This window comes from Gymnoscopelus microlampas (genome assembly GCF_963454915.1).
Source record: "Gymnoscopelus microlampas genome assembly, chromosome: 22".
Classification (NCBI taxonomy): Eukaryota; Metazoa; Chordata; class Actinopteri; order Myctophiformes; family Myctophidae; genus Gymnoscopelus; species Gymnoscopelus microlampas.
Window position 1 is genome coordinate 12,251,163 of NC_139959.1, and position 26,880 is coordinate 12,278,042.

The following is a 26,880-nucleotide window of genomic DNA, read 5'->3' on the forward strand; positions in this document are numbered from 1 at the left end:
ATCAAAAACAAATACTTAAGCACATCGTCGCTGTTGGGCGGATGTTCAAAACTGTTACTTTTCAGGAAATTGAAAAAAGAACCTGCGTTGTTAATGTTTATAAAACCCAGAGACAGACGTCACGTAACCACTTTTAACTTGAAAAGATTTTCAAAAATGGCAGATCTGCAGGGCTCACAACACGTCACGATGGGATGCGTCGTGAGCTTGTAGATCGGCTATTTTTGCTACTTTTGTTGTGACACTGCAGTATGACAAAGTCTAACCCTAACCCTAACTAAACCAAAAACACACAAAGTTGAAAAATATGGAGATACAAGGTTTTTCCGCCCGACGACATGTTTCCTTCAGATGTTGCATGACTCTCTCTTGCTAAGCAAACACTGGCAGGCTTCGCTGCTAGCTGGGGGTCTGTGGGAGTAATAATCTCCCCCCCCCCCCCCCCCGGCCTGGAGGCAAGAGGGTAGGAGAGATGAGGGGGGGGCTCCTCTCCAGGGCCAGGGCCTGCACACAGCATCATGACCTCATCATGTCTGACCTCACTGTTCTGGAGCTCAGAGCCCCCATTTGCCATTTTCAGAGGACAAATTAAACGTTTTGCAATGTTTGTCAGAGTCGCAGAGTTGAAGTTCCCCCGCTCTAACAGCCGGCCAGGGCAGGCAATCATCCGTGGGCAGCCAACAAACACAAGCTCTCGCAAACAGGGAATCAATTACGAATGGATAAAACAACAACGCGGTGAGGGGGGTCCGAGATGAATGCCAAAGTAATAAGAAAACAGACAAAAGTATGAGGCTGGATTGCATGTGTGATGTGTGCTGTATAAAAATGGTTACACAAATGTACTGCTGGGCCTGTCACTTGTCTCTACAATCTCTGATTAATGCTGACACACTGCCAGCCTAGACAATGACGGCTCTTGTCAGCTCTGGCGGGTCGTTGTAAATCACTGCATGGAGACCATTGAGTGCCACCTAAAAACCAGAGATGTACCGATACCATTTTATTCCCGATACCGATTCTGATTGAGTGTACAAATGGAACCAAATGGACTCGTAGGGTTATGGGGGTCCTTAACTCATTAAGACCTGGAACGCATCTGTGTCACTTTTTTTATTTGAGCTAAAAAAGCATTATTGTATACTGGCTATTCAAAAATAGCAGATATACAAGCTATGAGCTTGTAGATCTGCTATTTTTGAAAAATCGTGAAAATATGTGCAAATCTTTGAATATATATATTTTTAAAGCAAACATTTTTAACTCAAATCTTTGCTTTTGGGACCCCCTGGAACAAAATATTTTGAGATGGGGGTCCACGGCCAAATACTTGACATGAAAAAGATTGAGCACCAGTGCCACTTATACAGAAACATACGTTTTTCAGAATACTGTTGGAATTTAGGAGACATGTAGAATCGGCTTCAGGTCTTATTGGGTTTAACTGCAGCTACAAGTTGAATGGGGGGCATGCATGCATATCCCATCTGCACTGCTGAACCATATCTCACATAGAACACAATGCAAGCAGCAGCCAGATGATGACGACTTCATTACTAAACAGCGAGCCGGTCACAACAACAACAATAGGCTGTCTGAATGGTGTCGTGGACAGGAAGGCGAGGTTGATTTGTGTTCCACCGTTGCTTAGGCGACTTGACTGCTCTATTATATATTTTAAAAAAACAAGGTCAACAGCGGGGGTGTCCTGTCTGCTAGGTCCTGGCCAGGACAGTGTCCGTGGCCACCCTGCATGAGTCAGCGAGGTTACGCCGGCTGATTCTGGGAAGTGAGACAACATCTCTCCTTTCTTTTACACAAGGTCTGCTGTGGGTGGTTCGTGCAGGGAGGGAGTTACTTGAGGACTTCTTTAAGTATACAGTGTATGTGCAAAAGGTTCACTGGTGCATGGAAAGAACTCTGTTTGTGGGGGCTTTAGCACCTATATACCATAAAACTTGGAATCCCTAGCTTTGCGGAAAATGTCTTAAAAAACAGGATATTGCTGAGAGAAGACATCTATCTGCCTGGCATAGTGATTTTTCTTCTCTTTTTCTTTTAACAAGACAGCCTTGGATACAGGCTTTAACGACTCCTTCCATAGGAAATTCTCACTTTTATTTGGTGCTAACCCAGCCCTCTAATTCAACTGAAGTGAGTGCACTACTGCACTCTAAAAAATGACCCCCTAATTCACACCTTTGTGGCCTACAGGTTTACTTTTAACAGCAAAAGCTTCAAAAGCACTGACGCCTCTTCATTCATTCATCGGTTCGTTGACTTCTCTTCGTGTTTTAAGGCGTGACGTTGGATTTGATCCCATTTTCACTCTGTGAATGCCGAAACGAAAGGCGATAGAGCCGTGATGAAGCACCGCATACCTTAAGAAAAGAAACATGAGCACAATGGAGAGAGGGTGTACTAAAGAACTCGGTCCCATGCTGCTGTCAGAAACAACAGTAGTGTAAGAGGATATTCCTCAGTGGGGGTGATGCAGCGATGCCAGCTATAGATCATAGATAAATAGATCTGTCTGCCATTATCATCCACCAACCACACAGGCTGGCTAAAAATAGCCAGAAGATGGAACGACTCCCCTTGCAGTCCACAGTATATCAACCTCGCTGGCTTAAAGAGAAACATACTTTCTCCAGATAGGAATCTAACCACCATCTGTAAAGAAAGCTGTCTTTATGCCATGACATGCTATTACAAGCACATTCATTCATTGTGTTTCTCCACCCAAATGTAGCCATGCAGAGCCAGCCCTCGTGGACTTTAACTCATTTCATGAGACAGGGTGTCAAACAGCTGTGGTCCAGAGAGAGGCATGAAGGTTTTTCAGGGTTTTTTTCTGTTTGCTGTGGCACCAAACCGTTTAGCTGTAAAGTGTCTCAGTTCTGGAGTGTTTGAGATCCAAGCCGAGCGAGTGAGTGAAGCAATGAAGAAGCAAAAGCAATTTCACAATTTAACAAAGAGTGTGACAATGAAGACGCAAAGGCAATTGCACAATTTATTTAACAAAGAGTGTGACCATGAAGACGCAAAAGCAATTGCACAATTTAACAAAGACCACTGAGCGACTTCAATACACCCACTCTATTTCAACCACCCTCCAGTAAACTACAAAACAAAACCACATCATCTTTTCTCGTCTCATACTTGAGTAGGTCAACATAAACAATCCATTAAAAAAAAGCGGACATGTGAGCAATAATGATATTTTTTCATTTCTTACTCAATAAACAATCTTGGGCCTTCGTGTTGTTTATGCATCTCATTCCTCTGTGGTGTTATCTACCACTGGCCATAGTGCTGATGACGACCTTGCCTTTATGGCCAGACTAGCCATGCAGACATAGCTCAATCAGGACAACTTCCTCTTGTTTTTATGACAAGGAGGAATAGGGCAGAAACCCACTAGACAGACCATCGGGGCCGATAAACAAAAGTACCATATGCATTGAAGATTTCCTGTGTTGAGCTTGCGGCGGCGAAATCCTATGTAGAGGAGAAACCTCCTATGCAGGGGCGAAATCCTATGTAAAACTAGAGAAATAATGTATTATCTTTCTCTAGTTTTACATTTTGCCCCTGCATAGGAGGTTTAATCCTATGTAAAACTAGAGAAAGATAATAGGTCTCTACAACCTAGGAGGTTTAATCCTATGTAAAACTAGAGCAAGATAATAGGTCTCTATAAGGCCTCTAAAACCTATTATCTTTCTCTAGTTTTGCATAGGATTTTGCCTCTGCATAGGTTTCTCCACTACATAGGATTTCGCCACTACAAGCATAACATTAGACTCCATGCTATCCGTAAGCTCAGAGCACTGTCTGATACAACCACCACCACCACCACCTCTTGTTACTTTACAAAAGCATAATTCACTCCCTCCTGTTATACTCATGTTCCCCATACTTCTTCAACACATTAACCATCTCCATCTAAAACAAACATAGCCGCATCACATTTATAGCCTCTGAAATGATTGGCCTTCCCACACCCAAACTCTCAGACACGCATGAACGATAAAGCCATCACATGCTTAGCACGCACAATAGCAAATGACACTAATCACTCCCTCAATCATCACAACGCTGTCATCTGGATGAAGATATAGCACTTTAAATGAAAAAAGAAAAAGAAAAACTTTAGCGGGACTCAGGAGTTTTTTTTGTCCACTACACCATTGCGTCTTTAAAACAAACTGCCTTGCTGACATGTTGCGTTTGTTGTTGAAAAGAACAACAAATATCCGTCTGGGACATGAGTCTACTTTAATACAAGGGTTCCCAAACATTTCAGGCTGTGACCCCCCAAAATAATCATAATTGAACTGGGGACTCCCCCACCCTGACAAGCACTTGGAATTGTAGGAGTTGAGACATAAACTGTAGTTAGTTCCACAGATAAATATTGCGATGCGAGGCGTTGTGAGCTTGTAGATCGGCTATTTTCAAAATGTTTGCCTCTTTTTCCTAAATGTGCAGACACCCTGTATACACTTATACTGTGAGTGAGAAAACAATGTTGCACATTAAGCTAATTATCTGTGGAACCCCAGTTTGTAAACCATTGCTAATCTACTCTGAACAGTATGTGTATGTATTAAATGTACGGTAGTAATGTTATAGCTTTTGAAGTCATCACAACCTAGGACAGACTTTTTGGGGGTTTTGGGTGAGGGTTTTTGTAAGTAACCAGCAAGTATCTCAACATGCTTGTGAGAGAAGGCAGAAAAGCCTGCCTCTAATGAGTCATGGTGGCCTTTGACCGACAGCCCTCTGGTCAGTGGGCGTCTAGTTCCCTGGGAAGAGCAGAGTGGCCAGTCTTCTGTGATTTCAGCAGCGGATCCAAGGAGATAGCTGGCTGACAGTCAGAGAAATACAGACACACACACACACACGCGCACACACACACACACACACACACACACACACACACACACACACACACACACACACACACACACACACACACACACACACACACACACACACACACACACACACACACACACACACACACACACACACACACACACACACACACAAATACTGTTACCATAGATACAGTACAATCTCCTAAACTTCTCACTCATCATTGAGAAGAGAGCTGAATGGAGAGGAACTGGAGGCTTTCTCTCTAATCAGATACTTAGAGGAAATCCTGAAATTGTGGTGAGAGTTGACAGTAGTAGGACATGAGGCAGTTTTTTTAGGAGATGAGCACCACTTTTCCATGTGTGGGCTGACCGAGGCGCTTGCATTTCCCAGGAATAGTCTGCCCACGCTCACTCAGAGGAGGTAAACACGACACTGTAATTCAAACGCTCTTTTCAAGAATGACAAAGATGTGCTTACTTGTAACTTACTCGCTAGTCAAGACTCGTCTCGACCCCCTTTCTTTCCTTTGTGGCCTCCGATGATCACAATGCCGTGCCATCATGAAGCGAGAGGCCTTGAAGCGTTCTCTGTCAGAGCACAGACAGCTACTGACCTTGTAACAACTTGGCCTGCTGTGAGACACAAAGACGAGCCTGCGAGAGGAGCGATAAACTCTCGGGGTCAGACCCCGTTCTTGATCAGTGTCATCAAAATAGAATTAGAGACTGCCGCTTCCGTCTCTGGCTGGCATCTACTGTGGGATCCTGCGCTGTTATCAGCCGACCGGACTGTTTTGCTTGAGGCACGCCAGCCATATCTGTGGGCGGTTTCCACTTGACAGTTTTGATTCGCACCCCCTCCTGATCCACCAATGGTCAGCTTTAAAGAGAACCACACTGAGGCCTGTGGGCATGCCGACATGCTGATTAACACATCCTGTAGATGAAGCATTTGTTGCAGCATAGGCCCCTCTGAGTGTGTCTAAAATTGACCGTCCAGATGTATCCAAACCAGAAGCCATGGATTGACAACATAATTTGAGTAGACACAATATTGAACTTTAAAAGGGAGACCCTGCTGTGCAGCTAATGTCGCTGCCTCCCTCCTGGACAAGCTGAATAGTTTTACACCCGTGTACAGTATAGGTTTACACCAATCGGGCGGCCACCACCACTAACACTCTGGCCATCACTGAGGCCGATTGCAAGTTATTCCATCATTGTCAATGCTGCCTGACACAGATATATTCATGTCAGACGTTCTCAAACTTTTTCATGAAGTACCAAAATGTGTATATGTATTTGGCCGCGGACCCCCATCTCAAAATATTTTGTTCCAGGGACCCCCAGAAGCAAAGATTTTAGTTACAAATGTCTTTAAGAAATATATGTTCGAAGATTTGCACACATTTTCTAGATTTTTCAAAAATAGCAGATCTAAAAGCTCATAGCGCGGCACTTGGTGCCACGCTATGAGCTTGTATATCTGCTATTTTTGAATAGCCAAAGTGTAAAATATATTCAACAATGTTTGTAGTAGTATAGTCCCCCTTCCCGCTTCAAGTCATCCACCATTGTTGAAAAAAAGGTAACATTCTTAAATGATTGGTGTCCTGCTGTCCTCAACAACACCATAGTCCCCTCCAGACTGAGTCTACACAAAGCACAGAGACCTAGGTACAGTACTTGGACATTATCTCATGTACAATGCACGGACACTCTTTTGCACCTTTATGTCTAATCTACATGTACATAGCTGCTGCTTTGTGGACCTACCCAAGTGCTACCACCTTTGTGCCTAACCTTATGCACCTTATATGTCTAACCTTATGTACATACAGTACTGTACCAGCTGGATTACGCTATTGTGTACATATTACATAATATCTTTGAGTTTTGCCTATCCCTTGAGACGTTTCTCCTTACCGTTTGATTTATTCCCCCCCGCCCATCCATCTCCTTTGCTTTTTCTCTCCCTGAAAACAACAAAAATGATGGAGCTATCACAAAATATTATTTCACCCACTTCTTTGCACCTGTAAAACTGTGATGTGACAAATACATTGATTCTGACTTCCTGTCGGGTCCGACTCGTCGCCACTCGCCAGGCGGTGAGGATGGGCTCCAAAACCTCTGCCCTTCGACACAGAAGACCCAACCAGGGCTGTGTCCACTCCTGAGCCCCCTCCTCTACTCCCTGCACATCTACAAGACCCCACACAGCTCCAACTTGGCAACCAAAGTTCACTGATGACAGTAATAGGCCTGCCCTGAGCACAGACAAGGAAAGAGGTCATAACCCAACACAATGGTGCCAGTAAGCCTGTCACAATTATAACATAATCGCCTGATCACCTTTATTTCAGATAATCACGATTTTGCATAATCGCAAGAATTATTTCCATTCATCTGTCTATTATAAATTCATCGGTTGAAAGATAGCGAATACAGCCAAACTACAAGCTCGCGACGATGCGTTGTGTGAGCTTGTAGGGGATCGGCTAATCTCTCAATGTCAACAAGACCAAGGAACTGATTGTGGAGTACAAGAGGAGATGTGGGAGGCTGGTCCCCATCAACACATCTTTGTTACAGACAGAGAGTCAGCAGCTTCCTCAGTGTTCACACAGCACCGAGGAGGAGTAGGACCTAACCTGAGATGAGCACACACCGGCCATGTGGCAAAAAAAAAGGCACAGCAATGCCTGAGAGCATCCTAACTGGATGCACCACCACCTGGCAAGGGAACTGCAGTGCTCTCAACCCCAAAGCACTGCAGAGGGCTGTGCGGACAGCCCAGAGCATCAGTGGATGAGAGCTTCACTACATCCAGCATTTATATATACGGATGGTGTGTCAGCATTCAGCAAGGTCTGTAAGATTATCAAAGACCCTCGTCACCCAAACCATGGACTGTTTCAGCTGCTACCATCTGGCATGTGGTAACTGCAGCCTCAAGGCCCGTACCAGCAGGCAACGGGACAGCTTTTTCCATCAGGCAAACAGGCTTATGAACCATGGACTGTAACGGCCTGTTGCTTTATGCCTGTTACACAGACCTGCCCACGTGCGCACACACTCACACACACACACACACACACACACGCACACGCACACACACGTAGCTGTGCATGTGCATGCATACCCTATACACATAATGCAGATTATTAATTATTAAGGCAGGACTCACACACTCAGCAGCACCTACACCGCACATTCAGGGACTCTCAATTTGTGAAATTCTGGGCTGATAATACTGATATTTTAAATGACAATTTGGCCGACAGCAAATGTTTTGTGTTTGCTATTCATTCCTCCTTTTGTGTCAACAAAACAAATACATCTTCATTATAAATAAATGTGTGTGTGTGTGTGTGTGTGTGTGTGTGTGTGTGTGTGTGTGTGTGTGTGTGTGTGTGTGTGTGTGTGTGTGTGTATATATATATATATATATATATATATATATATATATATATATAGAGAGAGAGAGAGAGAGAGATGAAGTTCACCCCAATTCCCCCCTCTTCCCTAGTACAAAAAATGTGCATCCTCTGAACTGGAATGGGTAGGAAGGAAGTAGGAACTAGGAATTGTCTTGGAACATTTTCCAAATACATAAGTGAGTGTAAGAAAGACGTGGTTGGGAAGAAGGAAAACATCACAAAGGCCACACACCGCAAAGTCTGTTCTCCTTCCAACTAAAGCACTGTTTTACTTCACCATAGTCTTTGGATCACAGTGAACTATGGAAGACTGACAGTGTGAGAGAAAAGGAGAGATTTTCTCACAGGCCAACAGTGAAACTAGCCAGAGACTGTCCTTCAATCATCTGTATGTCACACCAAACAACCAATGTATACATATTTTACACAAACTGACTCTAGAGCGCGCGCGCGCGCACACACACACACACACACACACACACACACACACACACACACACACACACACACACACACACACACACACACACACACACACACACACACACACACACACACCAAAATGGCTTGTTTGGAGTTAACTCAACAGCTCATAAACAAGTGCAAAATCTCTTATGTGACATTCTGAATAGCATCTTATAGTGAGCTACAACATTCTGATCCAATTGGCTGGCGATGAGCTTGGGGACATATTAGGAAATTGTGTGTGTGTGTGTGTGTGTGTGTGTGTGTGTGTGTGTGTGTGTGTGTGTGTGTGTGTGTGTGTGTGTGTGTGTGTGTGTGTGTGTGTGTTACATAGCATAGATTCTTATTTTCAAACAGTAGTTAAATAAACAAATACAAAAAAATCACAGCATTTCTGTGCAAGGAGGAGGTCTGTACGTTCTAATCTACGCAGTGTTGCCATTTAACTGTATACAATCCTACTGTACGTCAATTTGAAAATGTGGAAATGAAACAAATCATGGCATAACAATGTTCAGCATTAATGTCGGTCAAAACAAGCATGGATTTATTTACCTTGTTACCTGGGTGCCTTCATTCTTTGGTAAAAAACACACAAGACGTGTCTGCACTACTTACTACTGCTATTAGGGTGCTAGTGCAGTAGTTATTAAAGATTAAACAGGATCAAAAATGGGTGAAAAAAGAAAAGGGGAAAAATCCAGTAGATGCAGTCCAGTCAGACCAAAGCCCAGTCCAAAAACACTAGGCTAATATCCCGGAAACTGCGCTCAGTCAGTTATGGAGCGCAAAAACAACTGCAAAAAAATGGAACAAAAATTGTTCCCCCGTGCATGTATGTCTAATAATCTCCTTCCCAGGTGCATACATACATAAATAATCCAGGTATGTGCCAGTCGTTTAGGTACAAAGCTGAACAAGATTGCAATGGCTGTTCTTGTTCAGAGGAAAGTTTCTAATGGTTGTGTGCGTTTCGCTCGTCTTCTCACTAAACACTGAGAGAGAGAGCTGAGTTTTTTCCATGGAGCGTGTGGTTCTGATGTCAGCAAGAACGTGAGCTTCAGGAAATGGTGACGCTCGCGCCTCTCGGGGGTACGTTTACTTAGAAAATGTCAATCTGCAAGCTCATGCCGCGTCGCGCCGAGACGCGTTGTGAGCTTGTAGATCGGCTATTTTCGGCGCGCGACACGAAGCGCGGACCCAGTATAGCTCAGGCTCGAGCGCTGCTTGAGCTGCATACGGTGGTATTTACTGCCCTCTGCTGGACAGCATGAGACAATTGCATTTATCACATTTATTACCTTTTTAATGATTTCATATTTATATTATTATTATATATTAAATGGAGAAATGTAATAATTACGTTCCACAACGTCCTATTTAGTATATAGGCATATCATCTTCCTGGGAAATGTTATTAATGTTCACCTATCCTTATCCATGGATCACTAGACGTCTTTAAGATGAACTTCAAAATAGTGCACTTTCTCTCTTTTTGGCCCGTACATCTACACAAAGGTTAATATTTCAAATATAAAGTGCTTACTCTTTGGCCACGGATGTTTACAATTATGTACGGGCCCTCAGAAGTACCCTTATCTTCCGTATTGTTCAATAAAAAGCATTTTAATCTTATTGGTGGCCATTTCTTCATATGCATTCAACTACGCAACCCTATTGGTTGGGAGGTGTATTGCACTCTGACACGTCTGGTGACCCATCTTATAGCTCTATGAGAAAATGGCCACCAATCAGATTAAAATGCTTTTTATTTAACAATACGGAAGACACGGGTACTTTTGACAGTCCGTATATAATTGAAACTTCTGTGGTCATAGGGTAAGCACTTTATATTTGAAATATGAACGTTTATGTAGATGTACAGGTTAAAAAGAAAGAAAATGCAAACACTATGTTGAAGTTCATCCATGACGGTCATGACAGACGACCGTCTTGGGTCCATGGCTAGGTTTGTCCCTTCTTACTTCCCATCACAACAAGGAAATGCACTTTGTAACACATTCATGATGCGATTATTACAACACAGACAGTGTTTGGTGATGTACTAAACATTGAGTCTTTTAGGTAAATAACTGCTCAAACCACCACCACGATGCATAGAGTGAAAGTAATCTTCGGCCATTTGATTCCTTCTTATACAAATGGACCTGAAGAAGGTGGGTTAAGAGGAAATGAATGCAGTGCAACACCAGCCACTTGTCCAGACGACATAGTGGTTGTCCATGGGCTGAGGACGGCCATCGGGAAAGCTAAGAGAGGCTCATTTAAGGTAAGGTGGTCTTCAACGTTTATCAGGCCTATAGGACCCTATAGCTGAGAGAGAAATGAAACACCTACTGTACCTACATATTGTCAGTGGTGGTAAAAGTAACTTGTACTTAAGTAAAAGTATCAATACTGCAATTTAGAAATACTCTGTTACAAGTGAAAGTCTGGAATTCAAAGTTTACTAAAAGTAAAAGTACAAAAGTATTGGTATCAAAATGTACTTAAAGTACCAAAAGTAAAATTACTCATTATAATAATAATAATAATAATACATTTTATTTATATGGCGCCTTTCAGGTCACCCAAGGTCGCCTAACAAAACAGAAAAGAAATACAAACAATAAAGCAAGTTTACAATACACACAAAATACACATAAGGCCTGCACAATGCACAATATCCCATTTCACATGTTTCCAAATGTATAAAAAAAATCATTTGAAAATAGCAGATCTACAAGCTCACAATGCGTTGTGATCTGCTATTTTCAAAATCTTTTAAGTGGTTAAAGTATGTTTTGCAATAATAATCAAGTTTTCAAATAATTGTAGTGGAATAAAGTACAATATTCCTATCCTCAATGGTATAATATATTGCAACTTCAAGGTAGCCTTGGACCAAGAAAGACTGTCAGAAATTTGTGTGGATACACGAAATATGTCAGGATCGATCAAAGAAATCTCTTGACAGTCTTGGTTGGCCCGAGGCTAATTAGAAGACAGACTGCTGATCAGGTTTGGAGTTGAGCACTGAGCAGAATACGAAGTAGTATTGAAAACAAAAATACCCCCCAACTAATTATTTGCTTGTTACGATACAAGCACATACTGTAGCTCAAATCTTAGCTGAACTGAACATAATGACATGTATTTCTTGTTAGGAAACCACCCCTGATGAGCTGTTGAGTGCAGTGATGACAGCTGTCCTTTCACATGTGGGGTTGTCTCCTGAGAAGCTGGGGGACATCTGTGTGGGTGAGGATGTGCATTTGGACATTCCTTTATTAGTCCTTTATACACTTACAGTATTCAATAACAAATACCTTATCGTGTCAGAGAGATTTTTCTTTTAAGATTTCTTTTTTGGGGGCTTTTTTTATGCTTTTAGCTAAAGTAGGCTGACAGGAAATGTGGAGAGAGATGGGGGGGTGACACGCAGCAAAGGTCGTCGGGAACGCGAGTCGAACTCGCGACACGCTGTCAGCCTGGCATTGCAGCCTAGGGTGCCTGGACCGTCACGCTACGGCCCAGGACAGAGATTTTCCTTTTGTTAGGCTAATGGAGTAGGTTGGCAGGTTTGTCATTAGCCTAAAAGTCTTCAATATCTCTCACAAATACATACATATGACTCCCTACAGGTAACGTGCTTCAGCCAGGGGCAGGTGCACTGATGGCAAGAGTGGCACAGTTCCTTAGGTTTGTAACCTGTGGTTTACAGATTTGAAGTAATACTTTAATTAGAGATCAATTAAAGCAAATCATGTTGTTAAGGCATACTGTCTTTGACAGCCGTATATATTTCTTCCAGTGGACTTCCAGAGACGGTGCCTGTCTACACTGTCAACAGACAATGCTCCTCTGGTTTGCAGGCACTGTTTAACATAGCAGGTAAAAACATCTCTGCTGCCCAATATTCTATTACGGTACTTATAAAGGATACATAACCACCCTTGATTCAAACAATTGTTCTGCTGTCTATGTTGTGTCCACAGGAGCCATTAGGAGTGGGTCAATTGACATGGGCCTTGCCTGTGGGTAAGTAGTGAGTGAACCTGTTAATACATTTTTGTGACAACACAGGCTCCTGTAATGCACTGTAGTATGATGTATCGCATCACAACGCATTCTTGGCTTAAAGACGAGCTCTCGTCTGCAAGCGACACCGTTGTTGTGCGATGGCAGTATGAATGAATTAAACCATGACCTTTCTGTGTGTCTCTGTTGGTGTCAGTGTGGAGAGCATGTCGCTGCAGTCCATCGGTAGCCCTGGGGACGTGAGCTCCAGACTAATGGACTATGAAAAGGCCAGAGACTGCATCATTCCAATGGGGTGAGTCTGGTGAGACTTCATGTCCTGCGTTAACCTTGCGTCACCAGGCGTTCCACATGGAGGAAAGCCTGTTGAGTGCATTGTTTTTATTCCCCCACATAATGCGAATCGATTAGTTTAGTCGCGCTACTAGTAAGTTAGAAGAAAAGATAGATATACCAAAGGATTTGTAGTAGTGGTAGTAGGCCGGAGAGGCTTATTGTCGGTATCGGCCAGAGCGCGGGAGTCTATCCCGTTTCGGAGATGGATTGCCGAGGTGGAGTGCAACACCTACCATCAGCTCCTTCGCTGAGTTGGCGGTGCCCGGGATCGAACACATGAACTTATGGTCAAGAGGCGAGTGCTCTGCCACCTGAGTTACCCAGACACATTATTATTAACACATTGACTGCCAGAATTATTTCAGATTTTTTGCAGTCTTCTGCCAGAGATTTTTCATTGGAAAAAAATAAGTACTGACACTGGCTATATAACTGTAATAGATATATAAAAAGCTTATCTGTGTACTGCAATGTCCTGACAATGTGTACAAGGAGTGTTTAATGCTAATACCATTGAGCTCTTTTCAGCATATTAGTGCAGGGCAACAAGAATAATAAACAGCTTGATGACCTTGGTCCCAGCACAGTTCTCTTTTAAGCCTAATTTATGCTTCGTTACACGGCGGTGTCGCCCGCGTGTCAAAAATAGCAGACCTACAAGCTCACAACGCATCACAGATGCGACGCGACGTTAGCTTGTAGGTCTGCTATTTTCCATGTGTGACAGACCGACACCGTCATGCGGCGAAGTATGAATCAGGCTTTAGATTTGTTCCACACAGCAGAGTTTCGCTGCGATCAGACATGCCTCTCAGCACAGAGTAAAACACCGACAGAATGCCATGAATATCAATTGGACATTTGCATCTCTCTGTAGGTTTACCTCAATTGTAGATGTCTGTGGTTCTGAACTGTGCAGACCGACCCTGAATGACTCTTTGTGTGTGTGTGTGTGTGTGTGTGTGTGTGTGTGTGTGTGTGTGTGTGTGTGTGTGTGTGTGTGTGTGTGTGTGCGCGTTGGTCCACACAGCATCACCTCAGAGAACGTGGCAGAGAGATACGGGGTCTCAAGGGAGCAGCAGGATGCCTTCGCTCTCAGTTCTCATCAGAAGTAATCAAAAAGCTATACCTACAGCATTGTCGGTCCTCGACACACCACCACCACCACCACAGTCTTTTAGAGTGTGATCACGTACTCCACACACTTTCCTGTACTCCTTTGTTTTCCTTCTGACAGGGCGAGCAGAGCACAGCAAATGGGACTGTTCGCTCAGGAGATTGTTCCAGTCACCACCAAGCTTGTGGACGCCGAGGATAAAGAGCGCGTTGTGACCGTGACCCAGGATGAAGGGATCAGACCTGGAACGACCTTAGCAGGGCTGGCTAAACTCCGGCCGGCCTTCAAACCCGATGGCACCACTACGGCAGGTACTGTCCTATTATGATTACTACACATTTACAATTCACTAGAGGTTCAACAGTTAATGGAACTAATCGTAATTGATTGTACAACTAAGAATACATTTTAATTAAATAATCGATTTTCAAAAGTAGTTGTTTTAGCTATTTTGGCTAGACACCATTCTATGACAAACTACTGCTTAATCAGACTAATTGATTTAGTCTATTTAAAAATCTGTTCGATTTTTTTCACGTTGATTCGTGATACACTAGAGTTTCGGGGGGCTACGCCCCCCTCAACCCCAGCCGCGCACGGGGCCCAGCGTGGCCGTGTGTATATTGGGGGACCCAAATCGCCGGAGTGAAACTGTGGAAAAGGTTTTTTTGAAAAAGGAAAAAATTGGAAGAAAAAATATTTGTTATGTTTCAGGGGGTCCACAGGGGGTCCGCGGACCCCCTGATGGTCCACTGACCCCCTGTGGAGTGTTGGGACGCGCGGGGACACCCCTGGAACATTGCGGACCATTTCGGTGTTTTTTTTTTTTTCATGAAGGTGGTTGCTTGTTTCTGGCGCAGGCTGTGCAAACCTGGCAACCCAGCGCATGCTGCCGCACGTTTAAGTGGCGTAGCGTCATGAGGGTCAGTGGGGCCGTGGCTCGGTCAGTGAAGACCCTGTAGTGCGGATGATATGTGGCATAGAGGGGCAGATTGTAAATCCACAGAGGAAACATCCGTGGGCTACCATTGGTTCAGCGATGTGTGCGGTCGCCCTGCGGCCCCTCCTCCTCCACCAATGTGCAGTATTGAGAGCCTGGACGTCACAACAATTGGAGCGATGGGCACTGCACTGTGGTTGGTTAGGGTACACCTAGGGCCCAGGTAGAACCCAGTTAAAGCCTGCATGGGGAAACCCAGTTAGGACCCGCCTTGGTCCCACATAAACATGGCTAGTTGGGGCCCACCTAAGGGCCAGGTAGAAGCTACTTATAGCCTGCATGGGCATCGCAGTTGGGACTGAAGTGGATGCCGCTGACATTGCCGACATGGGGTCCATATGGTTTAGCCCACCTTGAAACCATATGGGAACTACGCTGGCATGCTGGCTGTAATGCAAACGCTGCATCATACCTGCAGTGTGTAGTTTGATGTTGTGTGTGTAGCAGATATACCTGCAGTGTGTAGATCAATGTCCATAGGAAAGTCAATGCCCAGCAGTGTTTTTTTTCCCCAGCAGAGTTTCTAGTGTCTCTGTGTGTCTGTGGAAGAGGTTGCACATGAACTCTGCAGCCGCACTGAGGCGCTCCAACACAAACACTCTGACATTAAGCTGCTTCACACAACAAACATCAGCACCACGCTGCTGTTTGTCCAAAAGACACAATATCTCCTCTCCCACCGACGTCATGTGTTCATGTATCGACAGCCGTACAGACTCCTTTTGACACATTTTACGGCGTTTATCCAGCTCTCAGTGACTCTCCACATCGGGCTGTTATTTTGCTGCGATCAAGTCAACGATGTGAGAGATTAGCTATCACAGACGGACGGACAGGGGGTGAAACATAGTCTTGCGCCATGCCTTTCGGCCTGGCGGAGACAATAAAAAACCGAAAGTAAAGGAAATGGCCATTTCTGCAACAGAAGTAGTCAATAAACTATGCTATGAAAACATGGGCCACATTGGCAAAGAATGTAAGAAAGAGGCAATCATGTAGAAAATAGCCGATCTCCAAGCTTACGAAGCCTCTCAACGTGAGGCGTTTCGAGCTTGTAGATCGGCTATTTTCACAATATTTACTTGTGGAACGGAGTCAAACAGAATGGGGGGGTCCCAGATCAAGTACGTGTATTTGGGGGGGGGGGGGGGGGGGGGGGGGGGGGGGCGGCGTGAAAGGGTTGATAAACACTGCTCTAATCGGAGCGAAATTATCTGAAATTACTACATGACCATAATGCAGCCTAACAGGCGTTGCACGGGGCGGTCCTGCCATTACGTTAGTTACTGTAGTTGCTGTGGAGCTACATAGTTCTCCAGAAGACACACACAAACATACACCATCTACAATGGACGAACTGAGCAGCAATATAGACATTCACCACACGAACGTGCATTGTTGAGAAAGTGATTGCACAGCCGCTGCAGGCATGACAACCAGGTTAGCGTTAGCGACATGGCAGCTATCACAGCGCCCTGTCCGTCGTGCTGCAACTGCCTGTGATGGCTACAGCAGTAACAGCAAGCTGTCTGCGATGCCATTGTCTGGAGACTGCTCTTAGCGTGACAGGACCAATGAGAGTGAGCGCTGTAGTTGTTGCTAAGATACGGTGGCGTCTCTGCCCCATAGCTTGTAGATCTCTCACACATGATTGGCGTAGGCTGCGTTGCCAGGTCTGACTTTGTGTCTAAGCAATGGTCGGCTTATTTTTGCGCGCCTTTGGGCTCGTTTGCATTGTGCGCACGGCAGCGCTTGTTTAGCGTACGTCAGCGCGACGTGGCAACGGACGTGGCAACGTGAAAGGTGATTGGCTGGTGAAAAGAAACACCCGACGTGACACCAGAAATGGTGCCTGGAGAAAATGGTGACCAAAAAAAAAGTTTGGAAAAAAAGGAAAAAAACCCCGCAGCGGCTGCCTGTTGTTGTGGTGATGAGGTCGTGCGCACGGTAAACGGTACGAAGCTGCCTCCCCTTCCGTTTTGTCCGACATTTGGTGAGTAGAATTAATTATGTTGCGCGGTGGAAAAAGTGTAGTGAACAGTGAGACGTCCCCTACGCGAGGCGTAAATTCAGCGCGGCCGCCGTGGCGAGTCAGTTGGCGCCATGTGGTCTGGCGGTGCGTTGTTTATTCGATAACAGAGCTGTGGGGTGTGGACACCGAGTGTGCGGAAGTCGGTCGCCATTTATATAGTTAGATAAAACATTTATATTTGTAAAAACAAATGAGCTTCTCGATTATTCGATTAATTGAAAAAGTAATTGGCAGAATAATTGCTGAGAAAATAATCGATTGTTGCAGCCCTACGATTCAACTTGTTAGATAGATCAGTGGTTCTCACAGTGGGGTCCAAGGACCCTCAGGGTTCCAAATGGACCTACTGTATACAGGTCTGTAACTCTGAAAGTTATGGGGGTCCTTGAAATGAAAAAGGTTTGAGAACCACTGAGATAGATGAAAAGCTCCGTCAGAGCTGTTAACTGACACTGACACACACCTGTCATAATTAGGGAACTCCAGCCAGGTGAGTGACGGAGCAGCAGCGGTACTGCTGGGTCGGAGGTCTGCGGTGGAGGCCTGTGGACTGCCCGTTCTGGGGGTCCTGAGGGCTAGCGCGGTGGTCGGGGTCCCGCCAGATGTCATGGGAATTGGACCAGCCTATGCTATCCCTGCAGCATTGGAACAAGCTGGTAGGTCATACGGGTGTGTGTGTATACAGTATGCATGCATTTGTGTTCACACTTTAGTGATCCTTTTGACCTTTGTGTTTTGCTTAATGTTCTTCTTCTCCCTGCAGGGCTGACTGTAGCTGATATTGACGTGTTTGAAATCAACGAGGCCTTTGCCAGCCAGGTAAGACCCACTGGGACAAAGAAGGCTTCGAAAAAGTCTCAATTCCTATTAAGACCTGAGGCCGATTCTACAAATGCCTTCTAAATCAGTCATTTTGACACTTTCAAAAAAAAAAATTAAAGTAAAAAAATAGCAGACATACAAGCTCGCAGCGCGGCACGTGTGAGCCTGTATATCTGCTATTTTTGAATAGCCACAGCAAAAATCCAAAATGACAGATGCTTTCCCGGTTTTAATGGGTTAAAACTTCAGATTATACTTTGCATTTGATAGTGATGGATTTCCTGTTCTACCTTCAGTCCTACTCTGTTGCAGGATCTGGTAAATTGGGAGGATTATACAATATTAATATCCAAAACCAAGAACTCTCACGTCATTGGCATTATGTCTTATCAGGCCGTGTACTGTGTGGAGAAACTGGGAATTCCGGTGGAGAAGGTGAACCCCAATGGAGGAGCCATTGCTCTGGGTCATCCTCTGGGCTGCACTGGTGCTCGTCAGGTGGTCACCCTGCTCCACGAGCTCAAACGCAGGGGCAAAAGGTTAGCCCCCTCACCACCAAGCTATGACCAAACGCAAAACCAGTGATGGAAGAAGTGCTCACATGTTTTACTTAAAAAAGTAAATAAAAGTGTCAATACTGCAATATGTACTTGAGTAAAAGTACAGAAGTATCGACATCAAAATATACTTAAAGTACCAAAAGTAAAAGTACTCGTTGTGCGGAATGTCCCATTTCACAAGTTCAAAATGTATAAAAAAAACTTTAGAAAATAGCCGATCTACAAGCTCACAATGCATCGCATCAAGACTCATTGTGAGCTTGTAGATCTGCTATTTTCAAATGGCCGAAATATATATACTGTAGGCCTGAAGTGGTTAGTGTGTTTGTTAATAATAATAATCAAAATCTACAAAGTAACTAGTAACTAATATATTCCTATTCATATAATTTATAATTGTAGTGGAGTGAAAGTACAATATTGATAAAGCATTGAAACTGGTAAATACTGAAGAAATTTTAAATACCTCAAAATTGTAAAAGTACAGCACTTGAGTACAAGTACTTAGTTACTTTCCACCACTGCATAAAGCCCTACATGCATGCTATGGAATGTCTTGTGACTCCCTGCTCTGAATGCTTGTGAATGTGTGTCTGTAGGGGCTACGGTGTGGTGTCTATGTGCATTGGGACTGGAATGGGAGCTGCTGCCGTCTTTGAATACCCCGGGCCATGAGAGGGCAGCAATAAATCACGAGAAATTTGTATTTCGACTCTGATGAGCATTTCACAAGTCAACTGCACGTTAGTGACTACAGTGCCTTGCAATATTGATTTCTACTACCTGTCTATAATCTGTGTAAATGAATTCCACTAAGCTAATGTTACTGTAGCGTAATTGGTAATTACTACAAGAGAACTTTCAAATGTGAGTAATCTTAACAAGTGCCTTGAACTTCATGTGGCATTTTTGTTTTGATATTTCAATGAACAAATCATGCATTATTTATGTACATAATACGTAGATATTGCATAGTTTATTCAGTATCTGTTGAAGATGGACCAACCTTAGATAGTTTAGTTTTGTTTTCAACTAGATGTGAGCGAAGTATTTCACTGTTTTGATCTCAGTCTGCAATGAGTCACACGTAGAACCATGAATCAGACTGAAGTGTAAATGTTCATTTACACTTCATTCTTCACTCTGCTGCTCTATAATGTACAATGTATAATAACAGGTTTATGCTTAATAAAATGTCTGAAACATTTTTGAATGATTCCTTAAGGCTGGGCAATAGACCATATGTCAATACGTTGCATTGCAGTAGAGTGAAGTAATCATCTGAACTTACCTGTCCGTTCTAGCTGTTCTATTATTTGCCTTTATGCTGATAAAGGCTGATTGAGCAGAAGCGCGTCCTCTTTAACCAAAAGCAGGCGAGCAACAAAAATCTAAACACACTCACCCAAATTCTTATGCACTGTATCTATCAGTTATATACTGCATCCATGCTTGTGCAGGGTACTGGACCGTTAGTGTTGATCCCTTTTTCTCTAAACATTTTGATAGAACGCCAGCATTGTACTAATCAGGCATTGTACAGACCCAGATTTTCTGTGCAATCTAACATGAAATGTGCTGTGCACATTTCATGTGGATGAATCTGGCATGGATCATTAATGAGTTGCCCAGGAACAAGGTTAACCACTTTGACCGTGTCATCCCAATTTCCAGCATGTCATTATAGACAAAAATAAAAAATAAAGAATTTGAACAATTTAGACAATTGCAGATCTACAAGCTCAAGTAGATCGGCCATTTTCAAAAAGAAAATTAGAATAGTGTTTAAGTGGTTTATAGTATTGTGTGTCAGTCCATATCAACGTGGAAATTAGATGACATTCTGAGTGGCTTGTAAAACAGAGAACTGGGAAAAATGGCAAGTAAGATCTTTCACATTTTCAGTGTTTAATCGACCCCTTTGAGCGGAAAAACAAAACCAATGCCAAACAACAGAAAGAATGCATTTTGACCACACAAGTACCAGTCCAGTATATTTATTGTCATTCACCTCTTTATTTCCTTCTACTTGGAAATCATTCAGGGGTGTTGAACTGGTACAACTACAGGTGTTCATTGACTATGTTCAAAGTGACCAGGGTCAGTTGTATTACATTGAAACCAGACTGGCCCTGAATACTTCATCGAAGGAGCCTCTTCCCTTTACCTGCAGAGTGAGAGGCAGCTCCACCAGCACTCCCTGGATTATCAGAGTGGCCCTGAAATCCCTCACCTCACTGTGAAGCATATTCAAACACAGTAGATAACCAATCAAGTCTAATTATGTTTGATATTCATGTATGATAATAATATCACATTAACAATTTAATACAAAAAAATGTGCATTAACCACTGGAGTCCCTATTTTGGACAACTTTCCAAATGTGTTAAAAACATGTCAACATCTGTCAAATTGTTTCAAAAACATTCACGTTTTAAATGAAAAAATAGCTAAAATAGCCGAACTACAAGCTCAGAACGTGTCACTCATGATGGGCTTGTACATTGCCTATTTTTTAATATACTGTAGGCCCTACAGTATATACATCTTAACCACTTAATCCCTATAGTGTAGTGCTAAAGTGGTTGAGAAAATGTCTCCCCTCTGTTTTACAAATCAAACCCTAGATGTGTCAGTGAAAGGCTGAGGTCAAAGGTTTACTACCTGGCTTTGAAGCTGATTTGCAGAGGCTGCCTGCAGCTGCTGCCAGGAGCCTCCAGGGCCCTCAGGACCCCAGAGTCTGGTGTCACTGTGAACACACCGGATTCCTCATCTGATTCTACACACACACACACACACACACACACACACACACACACACACACACACACACACACACACACACACACACACACACACACACACACACACACACACACACACACACACACACACACACACACACACACACACACAGGCACAGTGTAAAACATAGGTATTAGAGATCAAAGTTACTACTTTATTATTCACTCCAACCTTTCTAATAATAACCACTAACAATATTTTACACTCCAGTCAGTGTACAGTACATACAAGTTCTTACAAGTTGGTTGAGCCAGTCTGTGTGTGTGTGTGTGTGTGTGTGTGTGTGTGTGTGTGTGTGTGTGTGTGTGTGTGTGTGTGTGTGTGTGTGTGTGTGTGTAAAGTACTGTATGTCACTCTGTCTGCAGTGACTCAATACACTGTCATCAAACTACAAAACACAAATCCATGAAACTTTACTAGATCTCTAACTTAATCTGAGAGAATGAGATTGGGTGTCACTGTCAGAGGTCAATTATTGACCTTCATTAGATTATTGATTACTACTTTTGAATTATACGCAATAGAAAGATGAGACATAATACAAATGAAAGCTAGTTTCATGCCATTTCACCTCCCTGCATCGTTTCCTAGAATTACCTGATATAATTGTGTAAATTGACGTCAAAGTTTGGCGTTTTGCAGCTTAGCTATGTTCACCACTAGATAGATAACCCTTGTTCACAACTGCAAAGAAATCCCAGAGCCAAGTTCTACTGAAGCAATGGGTGCTGAACATACACAAAACATAATGACCTCCATAATTAATTACCTATTGCTGTTCTCCAGAAGGTAACCGCCCCATCGCTGTAGAGATGAACTTCTATTGCCCGTGTCTGCCCCACGTAGCAGGTGCCAAAGTCAATGCTGTCAGTGGACAGCCAGTGGGTAGCCAGATACAGGTGGGCACAGAGAGGCACTGTCTGCACGGACACAAGAGATACAATACAATACATTTGTTTTTAATACAGGAGAGAATGGACTGTCCATACCCTTTGTATATTTCCCCTCATTTAGATACTGTAGCTACAGAAACCTGAGAGGGATGGAGCAAAAGGGAGTAGATGAATGAACACAATGGTGGGATTTGATCGCATGGCAGCAAGGAGCGGGTGTGGCACTGGAGGTGGATTGCCCCAAGCACTCGACCATCGGAAGTCACATAAATAAACATTATGAAGTGATGTCCTTTGTCAAAAAACAAACAAACACCCAAAACACTACGATTGTATATCACACACAAACTTTCTGCCCCTATAGCCTTTCTTACATAAAACAATATAGTATAGTGTATAGTCGAGAGTTTCCACGATGGCTTCTGACCTGAAGACTATTTTTGCTATAGTGCAGCAGCAGATTCTGTCGGAATGTCAGCTTCCTCGGCCCACTGGCGCTGGGCACCAGCGTCGCTGTTTGCGGAACTCCCTCGCCATCCTGTTTTGCATGGTCCAGGAGGGACAGAGAGCAGCGGAAGGCCACCTTCACCTGCCAATCACAACACAAATGATGGAAGTTAACAGTGTTCTGTTCAGTGAGAATAACATTGACAACAGTGGGACTTAGACGAACGCCTTATCTTTTGTGCTGTGTACTTGGTAAGCAGCCGTACCCACACACACAAACTATCTGTGGCATCAATGGCTACGTATGTAATATCTCAACAGACCTGCATGTTGTGCTGTGGCTGGAGGAGCAGGGTTTGGCTCTCACTGGTAGTAGTGGGGTTGCTGGAACTGCCGGTCTTGGTTCTATGCTGGGTCTGGGGTTGGCACACCAAGAATGGAGGCTGGGTCTCTAGCGTGAAGCGCAGGGGCATCTCTGAGGCGTTCCTCAGCTGGAAGGTCTGAGTGACGTCAAACTCCTGCACCGACAACTGTGGAGCCCAGCCCAGATCAAGGTTGTTATAGTATTGCATCTTTCATTATTTTGTGTTGACTTTTGAGGCTTAGTTTTATTAGTTTTAGAGTTTTTTTATTGTAATATGGCGTAGTAAGGGCAAGATACAAAAAGCTCAGAAAGATTGTGGAAATAGCAGATCTATAAGTTCACAACGCGGTGTGAGCTTGTAGATCGTGTACTTTCGCAATGTTTTGACCATTTCAGACAACAGGACTTAAATCTGGCACAGCTAAAAAAATATTGAAATAAGATTTAAAATCCACCCAAAATACTAGGCATTATGCATGAAACATTGACAAAGACTAAACTAAAAATTGTTTTCAATTCTAATTTTCATTATTTCATTAGTTTTAGTTAACTATAATAACCCAGGCCCAGACAACCAGTGAGCTGACCACAATCGAGACCCAAACGCTCAGCACACTTTACGGTTCATTATTGCCTCATTGCTGTGTGTGAAATATGTGAGCATCAACCAGTTATGTCTCTGAAGTGTTGCAGAGCTCCCGGACCCACCTCGCTGTGCGACTCTCCCTTCAGTAAATCACCGGCTGACGCACGAAACTCCAGCACGCCCCCGTCATCCTCCATCTGCACCGACAGCCTACACAGAGAGAAAACATGTACTGGGACTCACCCAGGCCACCTTTGAGCTCAATTTTCCGTGCCTCCATTGGTATTTAAACTGGATGCACTATTTGCCAATTAAAATGTCAAAAGCAACAGTGAGTGAGAGTGTATTTTCCTTACAGTGCAGGTTTAACAGCTGCTCGCAGATCCATTCTGACAGGCTCCAAATCTAGACCCTGAGCACGCTGAACTTTGCCTGGGATACAGGCAGCCATCTATGACACACACAGACACACACCACTGTAACAAAACCCTTTCATAAAATCAAGCACGGGTAATATATTATAAACTATTATGCAATGCATGTGTAGTGTTTTGCTTTTCTAGTTTTGTAATTGTTACCTTAGAGTCCAGGCTCATGAAGCCCAGAGCCAATCCCACACATCTGGACTCAGAGACCGGACCTGATAAGGTCAAGGGGGTGAAGGACACATGGATAGTACTGCTGCCCTTCTTTGGAATCACCTGCACTTACAGAGAGTTCATACAGTATGTTATCGTAGGACGACGTAGAATCAGATATTGTTGCATCTTTAAGTGGAATTTGAAGCTCACTGAGAACCTTGCAATACATACTATTTGCTGTGGAGTGATACAGTAGGGGTAGTCTGAGACGTTTCCCCTGTGAGGTCTGACATAGACAGAAATTAGCTTTTTGTTTTGATGCCACAGATGAAGCCTCTCGTCTTCCTCCTCCTCCTCCTCCTCTTCTTCCCCTTCTATGTCCTGTAACCGACAGAGGGATGCAGAGTTCCATAGGTATGCTTTACCACAATGTGGTATTGTTTTTCTTGCAGTATATGTTTCAAACTGTTCAGTGAACTCACGCTCCTGGTTTGGAGGGACGAGGTGGTTCCCTCCGAGGCAGAGCTGTGTCTCCCATCCCATGTCGGCGGGGTATTGTCATCTAGAAGCGCCGACATCCCACCCACTACTTCGTTGCCATCCGCATCCTTGAGGGAAAAGGCTTCTCCGTACGCCACCACCACATCCAACAGCTTCCTGTCATTTGGATCTATGTTATAAGTCTCCCAGTCCACGCGGATGTCTGGAAGACATCAAAAGGTAGGCTCCATTTTGACACATGCTGTATCACGATCATTTTGATATCAGCTGAGGGGATCTTTTATCGATCACGTTCTTGTTTTTATTTATTTTTCCTGAAAACAACAAATGATGGAGCTTGCACAAAAACGTATTCCACCCACTTCTTTAGGGTGCGGTCACACCGAACTTTCATTCTGCCTCTGAGGGTGGATTCTGCCTATGCTTTTCAATGGGAACAGATTTCTGGGAAAAAAACCCCGCTCTGTTCCCATTGAAAAGCATTGGCAGAATCCGCCCTCATTGGCAGAATAAAAGTTCGGTGTGACCGCACCCTAAGGGTTCGCCAAAAATAGAAGTACTCAATGTGCAGAATGTCCCATTTCACTAGTTCAAAATGAGTGAAATCGCCGATCTACTATTTTCAAATGGACGAAATATATATAGGGCTGAAGTGGTTAGTGTGTTTTGTTATAATAATCCAAATCTACAAAGTATAACTAGTAACTCAAGTTTTCAAATAATTGTAGTGGAGTAAAAGTACAATATTTTCCTCTGAGATGCAGTGGAGTAGAAGTAAAAGTATTGCAAATTGGAAATACTCCACTAAAGTAAAAAAATACGTCAAAATTGTACTCAAGTACAGTACTTGAGTACATGCACTTAGTTACTTTCCACCACTGGTAGTGGGCAGGAAGGGTGTATTTATCCATGGTATACTCACCATAGGGGCTGGGATTGTTGACGCGAAGAGAACGAGACACTGTGTCTCCTCCCGATACATGAGTCCCAAACCTAATGAAATAAAGAGTTGACACAAACAGGCCAAAATCTAAGAAATTGTCACCTGATATTGCTCCTATTTGGAGCACTTTCTTCTCCAATATTATCATTATGGAACGTACTGTACGGTCGGTCCCTGGTTCTGGTTGTCCGGCTGTGGACCAATCATTTGGAAGTAGAGAGGACAGCCCGTCACGGTCATCTGCACAGAGATGAGCCTGGGCTCCAGGTCTCCCACCTGGGGCAGGGAAACACAAGGACACATGAGGACTGATTCCCCTACTGTTTCTAATCCAAAGAGAATTACAGTGGGATATTACAATACACCAATTCACACAGTGTCAGTGTTCATTTAACTCCCAAATGGACACTTCCATGTGGGCCTATTTTTACACACAAGGTTAACAACACATGCGATTTTTACTGTGCATGATATGAATTCTGATAGCCTGCTTTCTCCACTCTTTTAGCCTATTAGTAAACATGTTTTCCACAAGTGGCTGCATTCCTTTCTACAGATCAGCATACCATGCATATGAGACGATCTCTGTATTCGCCCCACATGTCAGTGTAGGCAGTGATGTCCATGGTCTGGGTCTCAAATGGTCCCAGTGTCCCATTGTGTGGCTGGACGTAGAATGCTGCACCTTTTCCATGAGCCAGCAGGCTGCTCACAAAGTCTGCCAACGGATCACAGTAAAAAAAAAACTGTTTGCTGCAACAGGAATTGATTTGAAAAACAAAACACAAAAAAACAACAACACTATTCCATACCCTCGTGTGCTCTCTCTTCTATTTTCCTTGCTTGAACAGAGTGAAGTGGATTCTTGCTGTACGTGGATCTGTGATCATTAAAGTGCAGGCAGTTACCTTAACAGTTCAGTCATCACACCAAAGATTAACCACATGAACCCTAGCATCCGTATTCTGGGCAGGTCATAATTGACAAAACATTCAGTGAAAATAGCCGATGTAGAAGGTCACAACATGTCACAATGTGACACGTTGTGACCTTG

The 26,880-nt window shown here is 43.7% G+C and overlaps 3 protein-coding genes across 3 annotated transcripts in view; 1 reads left to right on the forward strand and 2 right to left on the reverse strand.

Moving 5' to 3' along the window:
* The window catches only part of map3k22 (mitogen-activated protein kinase kinase kinase 22), a 77,137-nt gene extending 67,319 nt beyond the window's left edge, over positions 1–9,818 (reverse strand). Inside the window, exon 1 of the mRNA XM_084048056.1 lies at positions 9,353–9,818. The gene's annotated coding sequence lies outside the window, so the exon portion shown is untranslated. The remainder of the gene's footprint in view (positions 1–9,352) is intronic.
* Positions 9,819–10,804: 986 nt separating this feature from the next.
* Positions 10,805–19,908, forward strand: acaa1 (acetyl-CoA acyltransferase 1). The gene is made up of 12 exons (XM_084048490.1): positions 10,805–11,087; positions 11,965–12,058; positions 12,442–12,499; positions 12,612–12,691; positions 12,796–12,838; positions 13,035–13,133; positions 14,205–14,285; positions 14,412–14,602; positions 17,800–17,979; positions 18,087–18,142; positions 18,539–18,684; positions 19,305–19,908. Exons 1-12 carry the CDS (start codon positions 10,911–10,913, stop codon positions 19,378–19,380), a joined length of 1,281 nt encoding a protein of 426 aa, XP_083904616.1. The 5' UTR covers positions 10,805–10,910; the 3' UTR covers positions 19,381–19,908.
* A 725-nt stretch (positions 19,909–20,633) lies between these two features.
* The window catches only part of dlec1 (DLEC1 cilia and flagella associated protein), a gene marked incomplete at its 5' end in the record, with an annotated part of 29,156 nt that continues 22,909 nt past the window's right edge, over positions 20,634–26,880 (reverse strand). Inside the window, 14 exons of the mRNA XM_084048762.1 lie at positions 20,634–20,942; positions 21,371–21,485; positions 22,281–22,431; positions 22,832–22,993; positions 23,175–23,381; positions 23,924–24,011; positions 24,158–24,252; positions 24,380–24,502; positions 24,614–24,763; positions 24,865–25,085; positions 25,806–25,876; positions 25,987–26,102; positions 26,393–26,544; positions 26,639–26,706. Of these exons, the coding sequence (XP_083904888.1) occupies positions 20,816–20,942; positions 21,371–21,485; positions 22,281–22,431; positions 22,832–22,993; positions 23,175–23,381; positions 23,924–24,011; positions 24,158–24,252; positions 24,380–24,502; positions 24,614–24,763; positions 24,865–25,085; positions 25,806–25,876; positions 25,987–26,102; positions 26,393–26,544; positions 26,639–26,706 (1,846 nt within the window). The 3' untranslated portion in view covers positions 20,634–20,815. The remainder of the gene's footprint in view (positions 20,943–21,370; positions 21,486–22,280; positions 22,432–22,831; positions 22,994–23,174; positions 23,382–23,923; positions 24,012–24,157; positions 24,253–24,379; positions 24,503–24,613; positions 24,764–24,864; positions 25,086–25,805; positions 25,877–25,986; positions 26,103–26,392; positions 26,545–26,638; positions 26,707–26,880) is intronic.

Coding starts and splice junctions, on each gene's coding strand:
- acaa1 (XM_084048490.1), top strand. CDS start 10,911: ATGCATAGAGTGAAAGTAATCTTCGGCCATTTGATTCCTTCTTATACA. Junction 12,500..12,611: donor AGAGTGGCACAGTTCCTTAG/GTTTGTAACCTG, acceptor TATTTCTTCCAG/TGGACTTCCAGAGACGGTGC. Junction 18,685..19,304: donor CTCAAACGCAGGGGCAAAAG/GTTAGCCCCCTC, acceptor GTGTGTCTGTAG/GGGCTACGGTGTGGTGTCTA.